This window comes from Camellia sinensis, chromosome 1 (genome assembly GCF_055761805.1).
Source record: "Camellia sinensis isolate YWXY chromosome 1, ASM5576180v1, whole genome shotgun sequence".
Classification (NCBI taxonomy): domain Eukaryota; kingdom Viridiplantae; phylum Streptophyta; class Magnoliopsida; order Ericales; family Theaceae; genus Camellia; species Camellia sinensis.
The window spans coordinates 170766365-170784954 of NC_138961.1; the positions used below are offsets into that span (position 1 = coordinate 170766365).

At 33.7% G+C, this 18590-nt stretch overlaps 1 protein-coding gene across 1 annotated transcript; it reads left to right on the forward strand.

The window, feature by feature from the left end:
• The first annotated feature begins 3841 nt into the window (after window positions 1–3841).
• Window positions 3842–16941, forward strand: LOC114285786 (ABC transporter G family member 1). Its single transcript, XM_028228872.2, has 9 exons — window positions 3842–4460; window positions 7832–7911; window positions 10944–11408; window positions 12511–12597; window positions 12735–12860; window positions 14029–14223; window positions 14342–14428; window positions 14958–15216; window positions 16316–16941. The coding sequence occupies exons 1-9, from the start codon at window positions 3857–3859 to the stop codon at window positions 16717–16719; spliced, it is 2307 nt and encodes a 768-aa protein (XP_028084673.2). The 5' UTR covers window positions 3842–3856; the 3' UTR covers window positions 16720–16941.
• Window positions 16942–18590: the final 1649 nt, after the last annotated feature.

Sequence of the window (18590 nt, forward strand, 5' to 3'; positions counted from 1 at the left end):
CATAGTATTTTTGGCCTATGTGTGATCTGTTTTGGAGCATGATGTAAACTATAGATAGGCTTATTTTGAGCCCTTATTCAACATTTAAGAAGGGCTTATTACTGTTTGGGACCTCCATGTGCCACTTGCCATTATACCCCTCTTTGGTCCCCATTTTTGCATGATTTATTAACCTATTGTGCTTCTATTTTTGGGCTCTTTTCAGAACTTAAAACAGTCTTATTTTGGCCCATTATTCATATTTCATTAAGGGTCTTTCATGGTTTGAGGCATATTTTATATACTTTGTGTTATATCTCTCTTTTTGGCCTCATGCATAGCATTTTGGACATATTTTCATACTGTTTTAGGTCCGGCCATCAACTGTAAAATGATTTATTTTTGGCCCCTCTTCAACATTGTTGAAGGGCTCCTTTGTGTTTAAGGCCAGCAACCACTACTTGCTTCTTTGGCCATCTTTTGGCCCATTTCTTGCATGAGAGTTTAGCCATACCTGTGCTGGTTTTTGTGGTTTGACATAAACTATAAAAGATCATGTTTTGGGCTCCTCTTCAACTCTGCTGAAGGGCCCTAACCTGTTTGGGGTCAGCAGCTCTGAGTTGCTTCTTTATCTCACATTTAGGGCCATTTTTGCATGCTAGTTTTGCCCTATTTGTGTTCCATGTTTGGCCATGCTTTAAACTGTAAACATGCTTTTTTTGGGGCTTCCTAGCTTCTTTCTTCATACTTCATGTTCAAATTATGCATGCATTGCATAGCTATAGGCCATTTCATGCACCAAAATCCATGTTTCGGGGCTCGTTCCATGCATCGGGTTTCATTTTACCGGGTTTCGGGGCTGTTTTGCATATCATTTTACTTCTGATTTTTGCATTATAGTGTGCCATATTCCATGTTTTTCCATGTCTCATTAGAGTGGCATTTCGGCGTCTGAGGGTCGGTCCTCGGTTTGCGTGCACGCGTGCATGCATTTCGAGTTGTCTTGTTTTCATCTGATGGCCTCCTATGTGAGTGTGGCTGAGGCTCTCTCATGTTGGTATAAGCCCATTATTGCATTGCGTATGCTATTTCATCCATAGCATTGTGTATGCTCGGTTGTGTATCACCTCGTGCAGCGTGTATGCCATTCCATAACATTGCGTATGTTGGGATTGTATCTTAGTTGCATTTCATGCATGTCATGCATATTGCATCGTGTTCGGGATAGGAGTTAGCCCGGGCACGGAAAACGAGGTACGTTTCGTACTCCGAGTGACGGAACGTGTCTCAATTCCCCAGTCACCGACACTCCGGATTATCCATGATGGAGTTAGGTTTTGTTGTATTTATACGTGCATTCATTCTATGTTGAGTTGCACAATTCGATCCCTCGGCCATCATGCATCGATATGCGTGATTGGTGGCACAAGGATCGAGGCATGCATATATCTGTGAAAATACATTGCTATGCCCCTTTCCTGCTCTCTATTGCAGCAAATCAAGAATCAGCGGTCTTCCGAAGCTTGGCACGCATTTCAAGAACAGGTGCAAACAGAGGCTAATTGGGGCATCGTCATGGATTTCCGCGCAAAAGCAACCCCGGCATGCATCATTCATCATCCGGAATGGAATCAAGGCAGTCCCTGGCTTGCATGCCGGTTTATTTATTTTCTTAGTTAATTTGTTAATTAATTAGGAATTCGTACATATTTGGACTGTAATATTTATTTGGACTGTACTATTCTTTTATTCGGGACTGTATATTTATTCGGACCCTCTGTGCGAGGGCATAATTGTAATAAGTGTGCATGAGTGTGATGTATGTCTTCCAACCCCACGTCTTTCTTCCCTTTTATTTACCTGCTTATGATGGTTAGATTAGGACATATTTCAAGTAGCATACAGTATGATAGCATGTTTGCATTCATTCATCTGTTTTGCATGCACCGGCCTCGGCGCATCATACTAACTGCATTTGTATTTCAATTCCAAGTTGAATACATGTTAGCTGTAGCATTCCATATGCCATGTTTAGAGTAGCCGAGCCTGCTATAGTTTGCATTTTTGCATATGTTGCATTAGGCATTTCTGTATCTTTAGGATCACGCATGATTTCTAATTAGCTTCTTTTTTTTTGGCTTGGAGTACTCGGTAAGTTTTGTGCTTTAGCATCCTTGCATGCGTGTGAGTGACTGCCATGAATAGCATGCTTACCATGATGCTATATGCTTATGTGATATAACTGCTTGAATGCTTGTGGGTGAAAGTTGGGTTACTTGGATTGGAATAAATCATCAACTGTTTGTTTTAAGCCCACTAGATAGTGGCAAAACCATCTCTTCTTAAGCCCACCTGAGGGTGGCAAAATCTGCATTTTAAGCCTACTTGCGAGTAGCAAACCATCTTTCAAAAACAAACATGAAATGCTTTGTTCCAATTCAGGCGACCCAGTCTATACTTGTATGCTGTGCGCATCACATAGCAAAACTAGGCTAATAACCGGAATAAGAACACACAAAGTTTTCAAAACTAGATATCATGGTTAGTAGAGGCCAATCTTTGATCGGGCGAGCGGGGGTGCTCACAAAGTGACCTTCTCCAATCGTACCCAAGTTCCCGAGTCGAGGCAACTTTGGTGATGACGGACACGTGGCCTTAGGCAAACGAATCAGGGTTTCCTAAATTTTCCAAAAATAAAATATTTAGGTGGGGACTCTGTATCTGGCAAAGCAGTCCATGTTTGGCACTTCTTTCAAAAATCTGTTTTTCTCAAAACGATTTGCCGGATTTGGACTCTTTGGTTCAGATTAAGAACCGTGACAATTTGAGAATCCCGAGCTGTGGTGACCCTAAATGAACAGAACGGGAGCTCGTTCCTCCCGGGGCGTTCAGGGACGTCTACAATGATAGGATGAGATTCTTGGCGCCAACATAACTGAGATGATCTTACTCATTGTGATGTATTTGCAACCCATCTCTCTTAGTGATTTGCAAATATTACTTCATACTATTCATCATATGACACATATCATGTTGCCCTTCAAAACTAATTCAAAAATAGTAAAATCTATTATTTTAATTAATAAAAATTAAATTAAACGTTACATAGACTTGCCTTTAGACTGTCATATAATTTTCCAAGATTAAGAGACAATAATGAGGGATCGTTTGGGAACTTGATTATTTTAGGTTTTTTATTTTTTTAACTATTTTAAATTGGCTAAAAAAGGTATGTTTAGGTGATAATTACTTTTTTTTTGTAATTGATTTAGAAAAATGCTTGGGAGCACTAATTAGTGCTCCCACTAATTAGGTGGCAGTGAGTCCCGCCATTAATGATGTGATGTTTTGGTCTTGGAGTTGTATTTTTTTTTTATTTTTTATTTTTTTAATGCATTAGTGCTATTAGTGGTGATATTTTTAGTGGGATGAATCATTGTTGATTGATTTAATGGTTATGGAAGAAAAAATAAAATAATTATAATAATATTTTATCTTATTAATTATTTTAACATAGTTTATCTTTATTAATTGTTTTAGTCAAAAAAAAAAAAAAAAAAAAAAAAAAAAAAAAAAAAAAAAAAAAAAACTTCTCCAACCCAATTCCCAAACAGGAATGTGTACGTATATGATGAAAAACAGGTTGCAGCGCTTCTAAAGTCAAAAGCGTGGAACCTTAGGTTACCATTAATTTCCCATTTAGTCATCAGTCCGTCACTGCATAGAACCTTCCCTCCCTGCCTATAAATATCACTCCTTTCCACAACTCACTTCTCATTCATTCCCTATTTCTTCAATACAAACATACATACCCCTCTCTCTCTCTCTCTCTCTCTCTCTCTCTCCCTCTCTCTCTCTCTCTTTCTCTGTGTGTAGCATGGATTCTCAAGTTAACGTGCCTAGATGGACACCGACTCCAAGCCCATCAAGAGCAGTCTCAACAGAGCCAACGAGAAAAAAGAGTGTTGTTGATGATGATGATGTAGAAATAGAAAGCTTGGCTTCTGAGGAAGATGACTTGCCTTTCAACAACATCAAAAAAACCAATTTCCCATTTAGCACTGGCCCTTCTCTCCCTCCCACTACTACCATTGATTCTCCACCTCCACCACCACCACCACCACCACCACCACCTCATGTTGGCTCCATTGAAGCGGCATCACTGAGGGTGGTGGAGGTGGAGATCAAAAGGTCGCTGGAGGTGGAGACAGTTCATGTTGTTGAGCCACCACCACCACTGCCAAAGCAAGAAGACTACGTAGTAAGATTTAACAATCATGTGGGTGGGGAGGAAGGGGGGTCGAAGAAGGGGACCGAAATTTACTTGACGTGGAAGGAATTGTGCGTGACGGTGCCAGAGAAGAATGGTGAGAGGAGGGCCATTTTGGAGGGGGTGACTGGCTATGTTGAACCAGGTGAGGTCTTGGCCATCATGGGTCCTTCTGGTTGTGGCAAGTCTACTCTTCTTGATGCTTTAGCAGGTACTCCTCTCTTTCTTTTTTATATTTTATTTTTTTCAGTACTGATTCTGTTAATATTGTTTCATTTGTCAATTTGTTAGTTACAGTGTTTCAAACGTGGAAATTATAATTATTATGATGATGATTATTATTATTATTATTAGTATTAGTATTATGGGTACACTTTTGAAAAAAACAAAACAAATCAAAACACAGTTCGTGTAGAAAAAAAATTAAAAGTTGTTTATAATGAACACTAAAAATTCTCATGACACATAATCTAACTCTCACATAATTTAATTGAAACGGGTGTCAATAAAAAATAAAAATAAATAAAAAAAGCATTTGCGGATCATGTGAGCCTACCCATATATATGCAGGGCAAACAAAATTCATCCTTAGCACAACTCAAAATAAATACTTTCATTTTGCAAAGAAATCAACTAAAAGATCGTATATCACTATAACATATAAGAGTTTTAGAAATCAAATTTGTTGATCTCTAAAAGTTAAAATTTTATTGTAAAAGACACTAAGAGACCAATTTTTATAATCGTAAGGATAATCGCTAAAAGATTATTCCGAAAAGTCAAAAACAAGGCTTTTTGAAACTAAATTTTGAAAATGTCACTAAAAAATAGACTTTTAGGAACAATAATTTGGTCTCAAAATAGTTTATTTTTTGAAACAAAAAACTTTATCCCAAAAAGATAATAATTCATCACTAATGTTCAATTTTCGTTACTAACAATATAATAATGACACTTTTCGTAATAAAAATATTTGGTCCCTAAAAATTAATTTTGTCCCTAAATTTTGATCTCTAAAACTTTAATTTTTTATAATGTACATTTCTCTCATATGTTTGCCGATCAAAAAATATTTATCTCATATGTTAGTACAAACTCAAAAAAAAAAAAAAAAAAAAAAAAAAAAAAAAAAAAACTTACCTAATATGAGTGGATTGTATCTAATTTTGTAATTTATTTCTAGAAGTGAATTTCATGTTAGAGCATCTCCAATGCACTAGGCATATAATACTTGTTAGTTAAAATGCCTAGTGTGATTCACTTTTTTCAATTCCAACGCACTAGGCATATGATTAGGCATTTTGGCTCAACTCATATTCACTAGCTACATGTAGCTAGCCTTCAACGCTAGGCAAAATGTATTCAATCATTAGGATCATTTCCCTCCATCTTTGTTGTTGACGTGACATTCTATAAAATTAATAGTATTTGGATTAATAGCTAAAATAAAGAGTATGGTTGGAGTAAAAACATAAAACAGTTGATAGGGAAAATAAAATATATACTTTATAGTAATATTTAGATAGGTAAAATACCTACTACCGTTGGAGATGCTCTTAGAATGAACTTGTGTTACCTATATATATATGGCCCACAAGCACAAACGCTGTGTTTTTGATCAGCAAAACAAAGTTTTATTAATGAAAAAATATATGACATGTAAAATTTACATCAACAAAGTAAGTACATAACATGTAAAATTTACATCAACAAAGTAGGGAAATAGACAGAGCATCATAACTAACCTAAACAATCCCAACTAGGTTAGCACCGTAAAGAAAGTACAATTATTTGCTAGTATTTGATCTAAGATTTACGAGAAACCAATCAAAAGCAACCAAAGAAAGAGAAAAATATAGAACAGCAAACTAGGCAACAATATATATCAGCAACAAGAAGGAACACCAAATCAAACAATAACAGCAGCAACAAACTATGTGGTACCAAATGAAACCAGCAGCATTAACAAAAACAGCAACAGTAGCCCGTCTTCACCAATACCAACCCAAACCAGCGAGCTACCAACCACAGCAACTGCACTTCTGCACTGTACAGCAGCAAATATAACTTTCAGCTTCACCACCAACTCTCAAGCCACACACCAGAGCCCCTGCTGTCCTGAACTCCACCCAACAAACTCTTCCAAGCAACATATCTCCCTCCATCTGCACAAACGCTATGTACTAAAAAATATATACAAAGACATTCACAATTAAAATCATTATTGACTTGAATTGTCTTCTTATTTCAAATAAGAGGGAACAACAAAAAGTACATTGGTTCTAAAGTGGAGTGCTAATAGCCATGGGTTGTTTAAGTTACATGCAATATTGTAAACAAAACATGGGAGTAATTTTCACATATTTGTCAATATTATTGGGAATGATTTTTTTAAAGAATAGTATAAATAGAAACTAGTCAAACCTTACAATTAAAAACTTGTTTAGGACCACGTACCATCCACTCTAATTGACCTACCTACTTAATTCCATGTTAATTATCCTAATACCTTGATCAAATTACTAAAACAATTCAACTTTTCAAACCTCATCACATCACAAAAATATGTTAGTTATGTATAATTACCATCCACTATAATTGACCTTTCTAATAAAAAAGGGTAAATTACATATACAATCTTTTGTTTAAAATACTCAATACTATTTTATTTTATTTTAATTCTAGAAATTACATCCCACCCTCATAACCATAACCTCTTTCATTAATCAAGTATTAAGTCAATCAACAATTTTTCTGTGAATATATTTTAATTGACAATTATAATAATTTCATTATTTTATAGGAGAATAGTTAAAAAAAAAATTGTTAATTTAATTAAATGACCAATTCTGATAAGAGAACATTTGTAATTTCTAGAACTATAAGGTATGATACAGGGAAGGTAATGAGATGAACACTCGATTACAAAAAACAATCACAAATTTCATAAAAATCAATTCGCTCTCTTAGAATAAAGCATTGTTATTTAGACCCAAAAGTTAGAGGCATTTTCTACACCCAGTAACGTGTTAAAAAAATGATTAGTTGATAATTACAGAATATATCAAGTGATGTGTTTAATTATCAATCAATCATTTTTTGGCATATCACTGGGTCAAGAAAATGGATTTGGGGTGGCTGCTGTGCGCGCGGGGGCATAGCAACCACAGCTGTGCAACGAAATATGCTCATTTAGGGGCTCATTTCGATAATACGAACTATTCACATTTTAGAATATATCAAGTAGAACATGTCTATAAAATATCAAGTCAATCCGATATCGTTTACCCATTCATCCTCTCACATTTGTATCTATAAAAATAAATAATAATTGTGATTTAAAATATTAAAATGAATACAAATATGGATATAAACATGAAATATCTTGTATATAAGCATGCAGACAGAGAGACAAATGGACAAAAAACATGAAATCCTTTGTATATTGTCTCTTGTCTGTTTCTTCATTTTTCTCTCAAAGTTTTGACTAGTCTACCTAGCTAGTTTGATTTAATATATAACTATGCAATAACGTGACGTGTTTAAGAACACTTCATGACTTTGATGAACAACTAATTGCAGGGAGATTAGGTTCAAACACAAGGCAGACTGGAGAGATCCTCATCAATGGCCGCAAACAAACCCTAGCCTTTGGCACTTCGGTATGTTTAATAATAATAATAATAATAATAATAATAATAAATTGATATAAAATAAAAAATAAAAATAAAATAAAAATAAAACGAAGTGGGATTGTTTTGGGAGATTTTTGTTTGGAAAATGATAGTATACATATTTTTAACCGGATTATTTGTTAGAGAGGACTTTTGGAAATGACTTACTTTTATTTTATATTTTTGTTGTGATCAGCAAAGACAAAGAGAATTATTTTAATTAAAAAAAAAAAGATTACAAAATAAAATCCAATGGGGATCTACATCATTGTCAATGCAACGAATTTCAATTATGTTGGCTCCCAAAGCAAACCAATCAGATGCAACTCCAAAGAAATGGCTCATTGAAATGATTCTAATTCATACCACTATCATCTATCCTTGTTTATTTTGTGGGTCCTATTTTGAACTTACAATAATAATTCGAAAAGTTTATATTCTAAATCTCTTGGCAAAGGTTGTCTGTGTAAAAAATTAATTTTATTAAATATTGATAAATAGATGAACAAATCACATTTTACTTTATAAAATAGATGACTTAAGTTTAAACTCATAGTTGTTGTTTATTTTAAAAAATAAAATATAATTTGCTAATATGCCTAGTGATTTTCAATGAAATTGAATTTTTGTATAATTTGTCTTTATTGCTAAATTTACGAGATGAATGACTCAAATAGTAGTATAGAGATAAATTATTTCAAAATTCTTAAGACATGGGGATCGAAAATTCCGGAGAAAGAATTCGTGTATGCCTTATGACAGAACGAGCTTACGTATTAACATATTTTATTCACCTTAATGGTCTCAAATTTCTCAAATCAAGTTACACAGGCATTGACTTGTAGATAGTAGGGTCATTACTTGTGAACAAAATATATTTGTGTAAATATAGAATAATGTGACAACAACTCGCCACGAAGAAAAAAGTGTCATCGAGTGTGAACTACGAAGCCAGTTTGCCATGACATGTGATATGTTTACAAGAAAAAAAAGTGTCATGGAGTGTCATGGTGGCTATATATCTCTCAATGACCAAATAATTAATTAAATTCAGACTAACAGCTTCGGGCCCTGAAATTTTATTTAAAAATTAAGATTTTTAAATATTTTAAGGCTTAAGTAGTGCTTAATTCATTATAATGAAAATAGAATAGAATGATCATTCCATTCTTAATGTCGATTATCATGTTTGATTTACTAAAAAAAAAAAAAATACATTGCAAATGAAATTATTATTTACCATTGTAAGCAAATGGTTATTTCATAACATTTCATTTCACTTTCATTTTAGAGAATCAAACATAACATTGTTGTATCAATAGTTTAAAAAAATTAAGTTTTATCAAAGCAATTAAAAAACAACACAAGTGGTGAATAATTTAAAAACAATGAGTAATTGTTTGTCAAATGCATTGATTGTTTATATAAATATTGTTGAATTTGTTGACTACAATTGCCTATAGAAAAATAAAAATTTTAAAGTTGAAGTTAATCAAATCTTATATTCACTCAACCATATCATAAGAAACATTGATAAATTAGCTATCACAATAAAAACTGAATAAATTAATTATATTATCTATTGAAAATTATGTAGTACATAAATTAGATTATGCAAATCCAATGAATATATATCCTTTTGAGTTCTAAAGCAACAAAATCAATTTTTTTTTTTAAATCTTTTTGACTTGTAATGATGTGTTTTTATCTTAATCTATATAAGTAAATTTTAATACATAATTTTAATATATATATATATATATATATATGTCTAAGCAAACTTTGTGTGAATATTAACAAACAAAAAAAAATATGCATACATACTATTTTACTAATAATTTATTGTAATAAGTATAAAGGCCAGAACAAAACTCAGGGCCGACCCTAAATTAGTGCCTCATTTTATATGTTTTTCAATGAATTCTGAGGGATTGGGTCAAAGCTTAAGACTTGGGGTGTATTCTCTCCATAGTTTCAAATTCAAAATTTCCTAGCTGCAAATAATTTATTGGGACCACAACATACAAGGTTTTACCCTGACTCTAATTGGGATTCCTCACTTGTAGATAGTGAGATTAATTCTCCGAATTAATCGATTCAAAAGATCGAATACCGAGTACTAAATATATATATATATATATATATTTCCTCCTATGAGACAGATGTTAGGACTTCTTTAATTAAGTTTTTATTTTTAAAATTGAAAAACAGTTGTTTGTTGTTTGTTGTTTCTTGAGATTGTTTCACTAATTAATCAACTTTTTAACTCAAAATGAGAACTTTTTCAACTTGATAATAGGCATAAGATCACCTATCACACTTCACGTTTTATCTCGTCTCATACTTTAACCATTAATTTTGGGGGAAATTATTGAATAATTTTGGAACATCACGTGGTCATACTCCAAACAAATCACTAATTACTTAGCCTCATGTTGTTCCCCTACTCCCAACATAAATCGTGAGCCCCTATCCCTCTCTATCAATCAAAACCTTATGGAGTACCGCGTGTCCATATTCTGGAAATACTAAATAATCATCCTAATTTTGGTGTGATCATAATATGAGAAATGTATGATATAGAAAATGAGAGAATAAGTAAGATTGATGACTCGGCTCTTCAAAATGGAACCTTAGAAACTTCTGTTAAATCTCTATTGCTTTTTTAATTTGGGAGTTGGTATTTTAGCTTAAAAATTAAAAAGTCATTAAAAATGTCAAAAAGTTAACAAACTATATAAAAAAAGAAAAAAAATGTCAAAATTTCTATTTTCTCTCTATTTTTTTTTACGTTTTTTTTTTCATAAAAAGTCAAAAAATTATCCTAAACATACTAATTTTTTTACCTCATATTTTAATTGAAAAATTACTAAAATAATATGTTCCCAAATGAGTATCTCATATAAAATGAGTCAATAATAATCTTAAATCATAAATTTACAACTTCAATTAATTAATAAATCTTCCTTAAAATTATTTATTCCCTCATTAATTATTTTGGCTGGTGGTTATGATTTTAGGCCTATGTGACTCAAGATGACACACTAATGACAACCCTAACGCTAAAAGAAGCCGTGTACTACTCTGCTCAGCTCCAACTTCCGGATTCCATGTCAAGATCCGAGAAGAAGGAAAGAGCAGAGAGCACGATAAGAGAGATGGGTTTGCAAGACTCCATGAACAAAAGGATCGGAGGGTGGACATCAAAAGGCCTCAGCGGTGGACAGAAGAGGAGAGTTAGTATTTGCATCGAAATCTTGACGCGCCCTAAGCTTCTCTTCCTCGATGAGCCTACCAGCGGGCTTGATAGTGCTGCATCATACCATGTCATGAACCATATCATCAAACTAGCAAAGCAAGATAGGAGGACTGTGATTGCATCTATTCATCAGCCAAGTAGTGAAGTCTTTGAGCTCTTTCATAATCTCTGCCTTCTCACCTCTGGTAGAACTGTCTATTTTGGTTCCACTTCAACTGCAAATGAGGTAACATGAGCCCAAAACTTAAAAATAAAAATAAATAAATACATTAAACAAAGAAAATAATATTTTCACAAAATTGTTATACAACCTTTTTTAGGAAAAATTGCACTTCAATGCAAGTTTTTTTTTTTAAAAAAAAATTACAAATTAGTGGAAAATTTTGGAAAAATTTATCAATTCTAATAATTAAAATTACAAAATTTTCCTTAATTTTATAAATATTTTGTAGAAATACCACTAATTTATGATTTTCTCATTTTTTTAGGTGAATGGCATGGTGTTCTGGTATTTTTGTAAATAAAATGAGTTTAAAATGGGAGGCCATAGCTCGGTCGATTCAGTATAAAAATTTGGTTTTTAATGTTATTTTAGTATAGCACTAATCAATAATTGTTCAAAAACAAAATAATAATAAATAAATTACACTGGACCTTATACTTTGCCCTTTGTACTATTTTGATCCCTATAATTTCAATTGAATCAATTTTGACCTTCAATTTATGATTTTGTGTTAATTTGGTTTAATTGATTACAATTTTTAGTGATTTTTTTAATGAAAACTATCCAAATAAGTGACATGTGATATTTTTATAGGCAAAATTATAAATTTATTCAACTTAGTGAGTTAAAGTCAACAAACTTAGTGATCATTTTACCTTCAAAAATGTTAATTAGCGTTATTAATTAGAATAAATTGACACGAAATTTAAAACTAATGGTTAAAATCAAACTGTGTGGAGTGCTAACAAATGATAATGTATGCATTTTGGTGTAAAACGTTGTTAGGATGATCTTTCTCACTGTGATACTTTTGCATTCTCCTTTTTTTATTGGTGATTATGTTCTTGTACTTTGTACTTTGCTTATCATTAATAAAGGATTCTTTTTTTGTTGATAGAAAAAATGGTTGAAATCGAACTAATCGAACTAACGAAGACTAAAATGATACAAAGGAAAAAATTAAAAGACCACTGATATAATTTGTTCAAAATAAATAAATAAATAATCAATCAATTAATAATAATCTTAGCAAGATTGCCTTTAGATTGATTAATTAAATAGTCATGGTGGATTGGTTAATGAATTGTGGATTGTTTTGATGCAGTTTTTTGCTTTGAATGGGTTCCCATGTCCACCAATGAGGAACCCATCTGATCACTTTCTTAGAACTGTCAATAAGGACTTTGATGTGGTAAGTTTATATATTCGTTCACTACAACTCCTTATTGGATATGCTTTTAAAAAATTACATATTTTGAGTGATTAGTTTTATTCGTATATATGTGTGTAGTATCCATAGAGTTTGATGAATTGTTTGCAATTCAATAGGATGTTGAACACGGATGTGGCAAAAGGATGACGACTGTAGAAGCTATTAACACACTTGTCAAGTCATACAAATTATCAGAGGCTCATCATCAAGTTGAACAGAGTGTACACGGTTTATGCCAACAGGTACACAACTCATCACTGCCGCAAATTTAGGAAAACCACAACGACTGAATAAAACTTTCACAAAATGGTCCAAAAAATAAGGACTTGGATCCCGTCCAGTCCATGATCTGGAGGGTCTTGTTTGGGTTCGTAGAGTCTATTATGAGTTCCGTTTTCATGATTCAAATTATTCATGTTGTCAGGTCTTTTGTGTATATCATTTACGTAAAAAATTAAGTTGCTATAATATTTGTACTTTATTCAATTTTGCATTTATCACAAACAAAAATAAATAAATGGTCTATTTTTAAAACCACACTTGCCGTTCGTTTTTTCATAAACAAATGTGGTAAATTGATTAATTTATAATTATTAGATTGACTTATTTTTTCTTATGAATAATATATAGAAAGGGTCCAATAAAATAAACAGTTTGAATTATCAATATAGGACTCATCGTAAATCCTACGGGCTCAAACACGGACTAGAGAGAAGCCCATTCTCCCAAAATAGGAAAATGCTAGAGGTCCCAAATTTTCTACCAAATAAATGACCAAATGTCTCACATGGGTGTGGGGCCCACAAAATTGCGGACCCCACACCCATGTGAGACATTTGGTCATTTATTTGGTAGAAAATTTGGTGTCCCTAGCATTACCCCCCAAAATAATGCCTTTCACAACGTTGCATTCACTACGATGAAATCCACACTTTATTAGAATTAAAAAAAAAAAAATTATTTGGCTATGATTTTTTAGAGTTATAATTGTGATAAAATTAATTTTTTACAAAATTCATCTATGCTTTTTACAATGGTTTAAAATCATATTGTTTATTTTTTTAATGAAAGTTTTTAAAGTTTTTGCATTAAAATTTTTATTTTTCAAGTCTTTTTAGTCTGCAAGAATTTTTTTTTTAAAAGAACAAATTAACTTACTTAAACTTTCCCAATAACACAAATATATATATATAATTTTTAACATCGAAATAATTGTCAAATCGAACCTAAATATAACACTACCACACTGAAATTTAGACATTATAAATGTAATTTATTTTGGATAGGCAAAATTATGTATAGTATAGAATTTTGAATGGAACTCAAGGCGTCATAGTCATAATAGACTAAAATGGAAAGACGTGTTTTAAAAGGCTTTTGTTTTATTTTTTTATGTTTTGTTATGTGTAGAATGGAGGAACAATGGAGAAGAAGGGAAGTCAAGCAGGGTTTATTAATCAGTGCCTTGTTCTCACAAGGAGATCTTCTGTGAACATGTATCGAGATTTGGGTTATTACTGGCTTCGCCTTGCAATTTACATAGCACTGTGCTTATGTGTTGGGACTATCTACCATAACATTGGCTCCAGTTTTGGCTCCATTCAAGTAACTAACTACATATATATAGCTAACCAAACTAATATGTACACATTTGATTTGTCTTTATCAGCATGTTAATCCACAAACATGTAATGAACTATTTATTTGCTTCTAATTTGTGTAGGCTAGAGGTTCGATGCTCATGTTTGTTGCAGCATTTTTGACTTTCATGGCTATCGGTGGATTTCCTTCTTTTGTCGAGGACATGAAGGTACTTTATAAATCTAGATCACATATTTTCTACTCTTAATTTTGAAAATATACCGACCTTTCACATGTTGGTCGTTCCCACACTGTATGGCCCTACTAACATATGAGAAATACATTGGATAAGGTCTATATTTAAAATAAATTTGGATGTCACTATTTTTCTTGATAAAATTTGGAATATTTTTTGTGAGCACCTAGAATTATTATTATGGGAAAAGTTTGTGTGTGTCAAAAAATACATTGATAATGTATTGACATTTCACAAGTTCATGGCTCCCAAATTATATGGGGCTCCCTCAATAATACCTTTCTCGATGTGCATAATATTGCTTCTTGTTCTTTAATTTTGTATAACTTGACAAGAAGTTGCTATACAAACTAACAATTAGTATTACAAATTTTTCTTATAATATGACAGTTGTGCCATCATTGACAAAGAAAATTTTATAAAATTTGTTTATTTGTATAGCATGACTCATTTGGACATTAGTTTGATTTTTTTCCCTCCTTTATTTCCTTGTGAAAATCAGATTTTCACCCGAGAAAGGTTAAACGGACACTATGGGGTTGGTGCTTTTGTTGTGGGAAACACATTTTCTTCCATGCCATACTTGTTTATGATCTCTGTAATCCCCGGGGCAATGGCTTATTACCTCACCGGACTTCAAAAAGGACTTGATCATTTTGTCTACTTTGTTGTTATGCTCTTCGCGTGCATGTTGCTAGTCGAAAGCCTAATGATGATTGTCGCCAGCATTGTTCCTGATTTTCTCATGGGAATCATAACAGGTATTAAATTATTAATATGTTGTTTTCCATTTGACTTTGCTTTTAATAAACTCATTAAAAGCTTCAATCTCTAGAGAGAGAATAACTTTATGTTATTTATATTCTCGATATGCTCTTCTGATGTGGCCAGACTCTCCTTTATAAATGGCCTAAATACGTGCAAATATTTTAGGGCAAAATTCAATTTACTCCCCTATGGTTTGGCCTTGGAGCACTTTACCCCCTTATCTTTCAAATATAGGCAAAAAATCCTCCTATGGTTTTGGACTAAATTGCAACTGCCACATTTTCCGTCTGATCTAACGGAGTGTGCAATCCACTCACCAAATTCGAGAGTGGGCATCATTTTTAAAAATTTAAATTAAATTAAACTAGAAAATGACAATTATACCCTTATCTTCCTCATTGATTTCCAAATCCACCATCTTCCTCTATCATTCCCAGATCCAAAAACTGTAACCCTTACGTATCAACCCTTTCACTACCGACCATCGTCATCACCTCTTCTCCTTTCCCTGACCACCGCTATCGCCTATTCTCCTCTCTCCTACCATTGTCACTGCCTCTTCTCGCCTTTCCAACCTGAGTCCTCTAATATTCTTAACCATTGTCGATGGCATCCAGCCCGTGATCACTTCGTTTCAGTTGCTTCATCTCTTGATTATCGCTTTTGTTGTTCGCTCTATATAATTTTGTATCCATTATGTATGTATATTTATTACAATATGGTCCATTATGTATATAATAGAAGAGAGAGAGAAAAAAAAACAAAAACAAAAGAAAGCAAAATGTGACAACAAATTAGAGGGTTATGTTGGTCATTTTACATATACTTTTGACAGAGTTAGAGCTGCAATTTAATCCAAAATCATAAGAGGGTTTTCTACCTATATTTGAACGACAGGGGGTAAAGTGCCCCGAGGCCAAACAACATGAGGGTAAACTAAATTTTGCCCAATATTTTAATGATTGAATAAGCAATAAACTACGAACATATTATTTTCTTTACTACTACATTAAATTATTAACTACCAACTAATTTCCAAACCTAAACTATTAAAAAGAGGAATAATTTAATTATTTATATTTTGAATGATAGGAGCTGGAATTCAAGGCGTGATGATGTTGAATGGAGGCTTCTTTCGATTGCCAAATGATCTTCCAAAGCCATTTTGGAGATATCCAATGTACTACATTGCCTTCCACAAGTATGCAAACCAAGGGTTCTACAAGAACGAGTTCGAAGGACTCACTTTTCCTAACCCAACAGGAGGGTTCATTAGTGGAGATGAGATATTGAGAAGTACTTGGCAAGTAGAGATGGGTTACTCCAAGTGGGTTGATGTGTGTATTTTGCTGGGGATGGTGGTTCTATATAGGCTCATGTTTTTGGGAATTGTAAAGACTGTTGAGAAAGTTAAGCCCATTCTCAGGTCTCTCATGGCTGCTTCTTCTAAACAGTCGACACATATGGAAGATCCTTATTCGACACCAGTTCATTAATCAAGAGTATTGTAATTATGTTCCTGATCAGTGACTTGTTGGTTTGATAATGGTGTGAGTAATGTATTTTGTGAGTGATAAATAATAGCTGAGTGTCAATCATAATGGTTGGAGTAGCTTTTGTTCTAAGTGTGAGACTTAATGCAAAACAAAAAGTTGTAATCGTAATTTGTGTTACTATTCTACATGTCCCTAGTATAATGAAGTGTGTCGTTTCTTTTAGTCTAAAGGATAAATTACACTAGTCTATCCGAGCAAAACAAATACACCCGATAAGCTTGATGCAATTACTTAGGTTCCTTAAAAGTTTTAGTTCACGCAATGTTCGGAAACATTGAATAAATTAGCTATCACAATATGTTGGACAAATATGTTGTATGTAATCTATTGAAAAATATGTTGTACATAAGTTAGATTATGCAAATTTAATTAGTATATATCTTAGGAAAAAATTTGAATGGAACTCAAGGGGTCATAGTCATATTAGCCTCAATTGGAAGGACGTGTTTTAAAAGGCTTTTGTTTTATTTTGTTTTGGTTTGTTATGTGTACAATAGAGGAACAATGGAGAAGAAGGGAAGTCAAGCAAGGTTTCTTAATCAGTGCCTTGTTCTCACAAGGAGATCTTTTGTGAACATATATCGTGATCTAGGTTATTATTGGCTTCGCCTTGCAATTTACATAACATTGTGCTTATGTGTTGGGACTATCTACCATAACATTGATTCCAGTTTTGGCTCCATTCAGGAAACTAACTAACTATATATAGTTAACTAAACTAGTATGTATGCATTTGATTTTTTTTATATGAGCATGTTGATCCACAAACACATAATGAACTATTTATTTGCTTCTGATTTGTGTAGGCTAGTGGTTTGATGCTCATGTTTGTTGCAGCATTCTTGAGTTTCATGACTATCAGTGGATTTCCTTCTTTTGTTAGGACACGCAGGTTCTGTATGAAACATCCGAAATTGTCCAAAGCTTCTTTCACAATAGACCAAACATTCCCTCTCTCTCTCTCTCTCTAAAACCTCCGCCCCAGGCCTCTTTTTTGGGCCAGCCGGTCGCCGTCTTTGGCCATGGTGGTCGGCTGGCCTAGCTTGTTCTTTTTCTTGTGTTTGCTTGTTAGCTTTTTCCTTCAATAAACTTGATTCCCCCATTTTTCCCACCTTGGTGTGTATGTGTTGCTGCGGTAGAATTTGTTTTGGTGTTTCGGGGTCCGGTTTAACTGTTGTATCATTCATTCGTGCGCTCTTTTGCGAGTAGGAGTTTGAGGGATGAACTCTGACTCAGATTTGGTGGAAATGTATTGATGCTTTGTTTGGGCGGAACTTGGGTGTCGTAGTCGATCCAGATCAGTTTGATTTTTCATTCGAGCGCTCCTATTCGAGTGAGAGTTTGAGGGGTGAACTTATTCCTATTGTTTAGAGGTGTCCCAGCGGTGCATGGGTCTGCAGTGTGAGTTGGTCAGTGCATGGGTCTGCAGTGGGTGTATAGAGGTGTCTCGGCGGTGCATGGGTCTGCAGTGGGCGTTGGTCGGTGCATGGGTCTGCAGTGGGCGTTGGTCGGTGCATGGGGCTGCAGTGGGTGTGAGCAAGAAAAGAGGTGTAAGAAGAAGTCCTGGTGGGAGTTAATTTGTGGGTGAGTTTAGTGGTGGCAGTGGGTGTTGTTCTATTTTCGGCAGCTTATGTTGGAGCTGTAATGCCAAGTTTCAGCAAGGGAGTTGAAGCAGCTTGGAGTCTTCTCGAGTTGCAGCAGGGGAGTTGCACCATGGGAGTAGTTGCTTGTGGCGTGGGCAGGAGCGAAGCATCTTCAAGTTTTTTCCCGGTGTTGGCTATGGAGCCTTATTGGTCCTGTTAATAGCTTAG

Coding starts and splice junctions, on each gene's coding strand:
- LOC114285786 (XM_028228872.2), top strand. CDS start 3,857: ATGGATTCTCAAGTTAACGTGCCTAGATGGACACCGACTCCAAGCCCA. Junction 7,912..10,943: donor CCCTAGCCTTTGGCACTTCG/GTATGTTTAATA, acceptor TTATGATTTTAG/GCCTATGTGACTCAAGATGA. Junction 14,224..14,341: donor CCAGTTTTGGCTCCATTCAA/GTAACTAACTAC, acceptor TAATTTGTGTAG/GCTAGAGGTTCGATGCTCAT.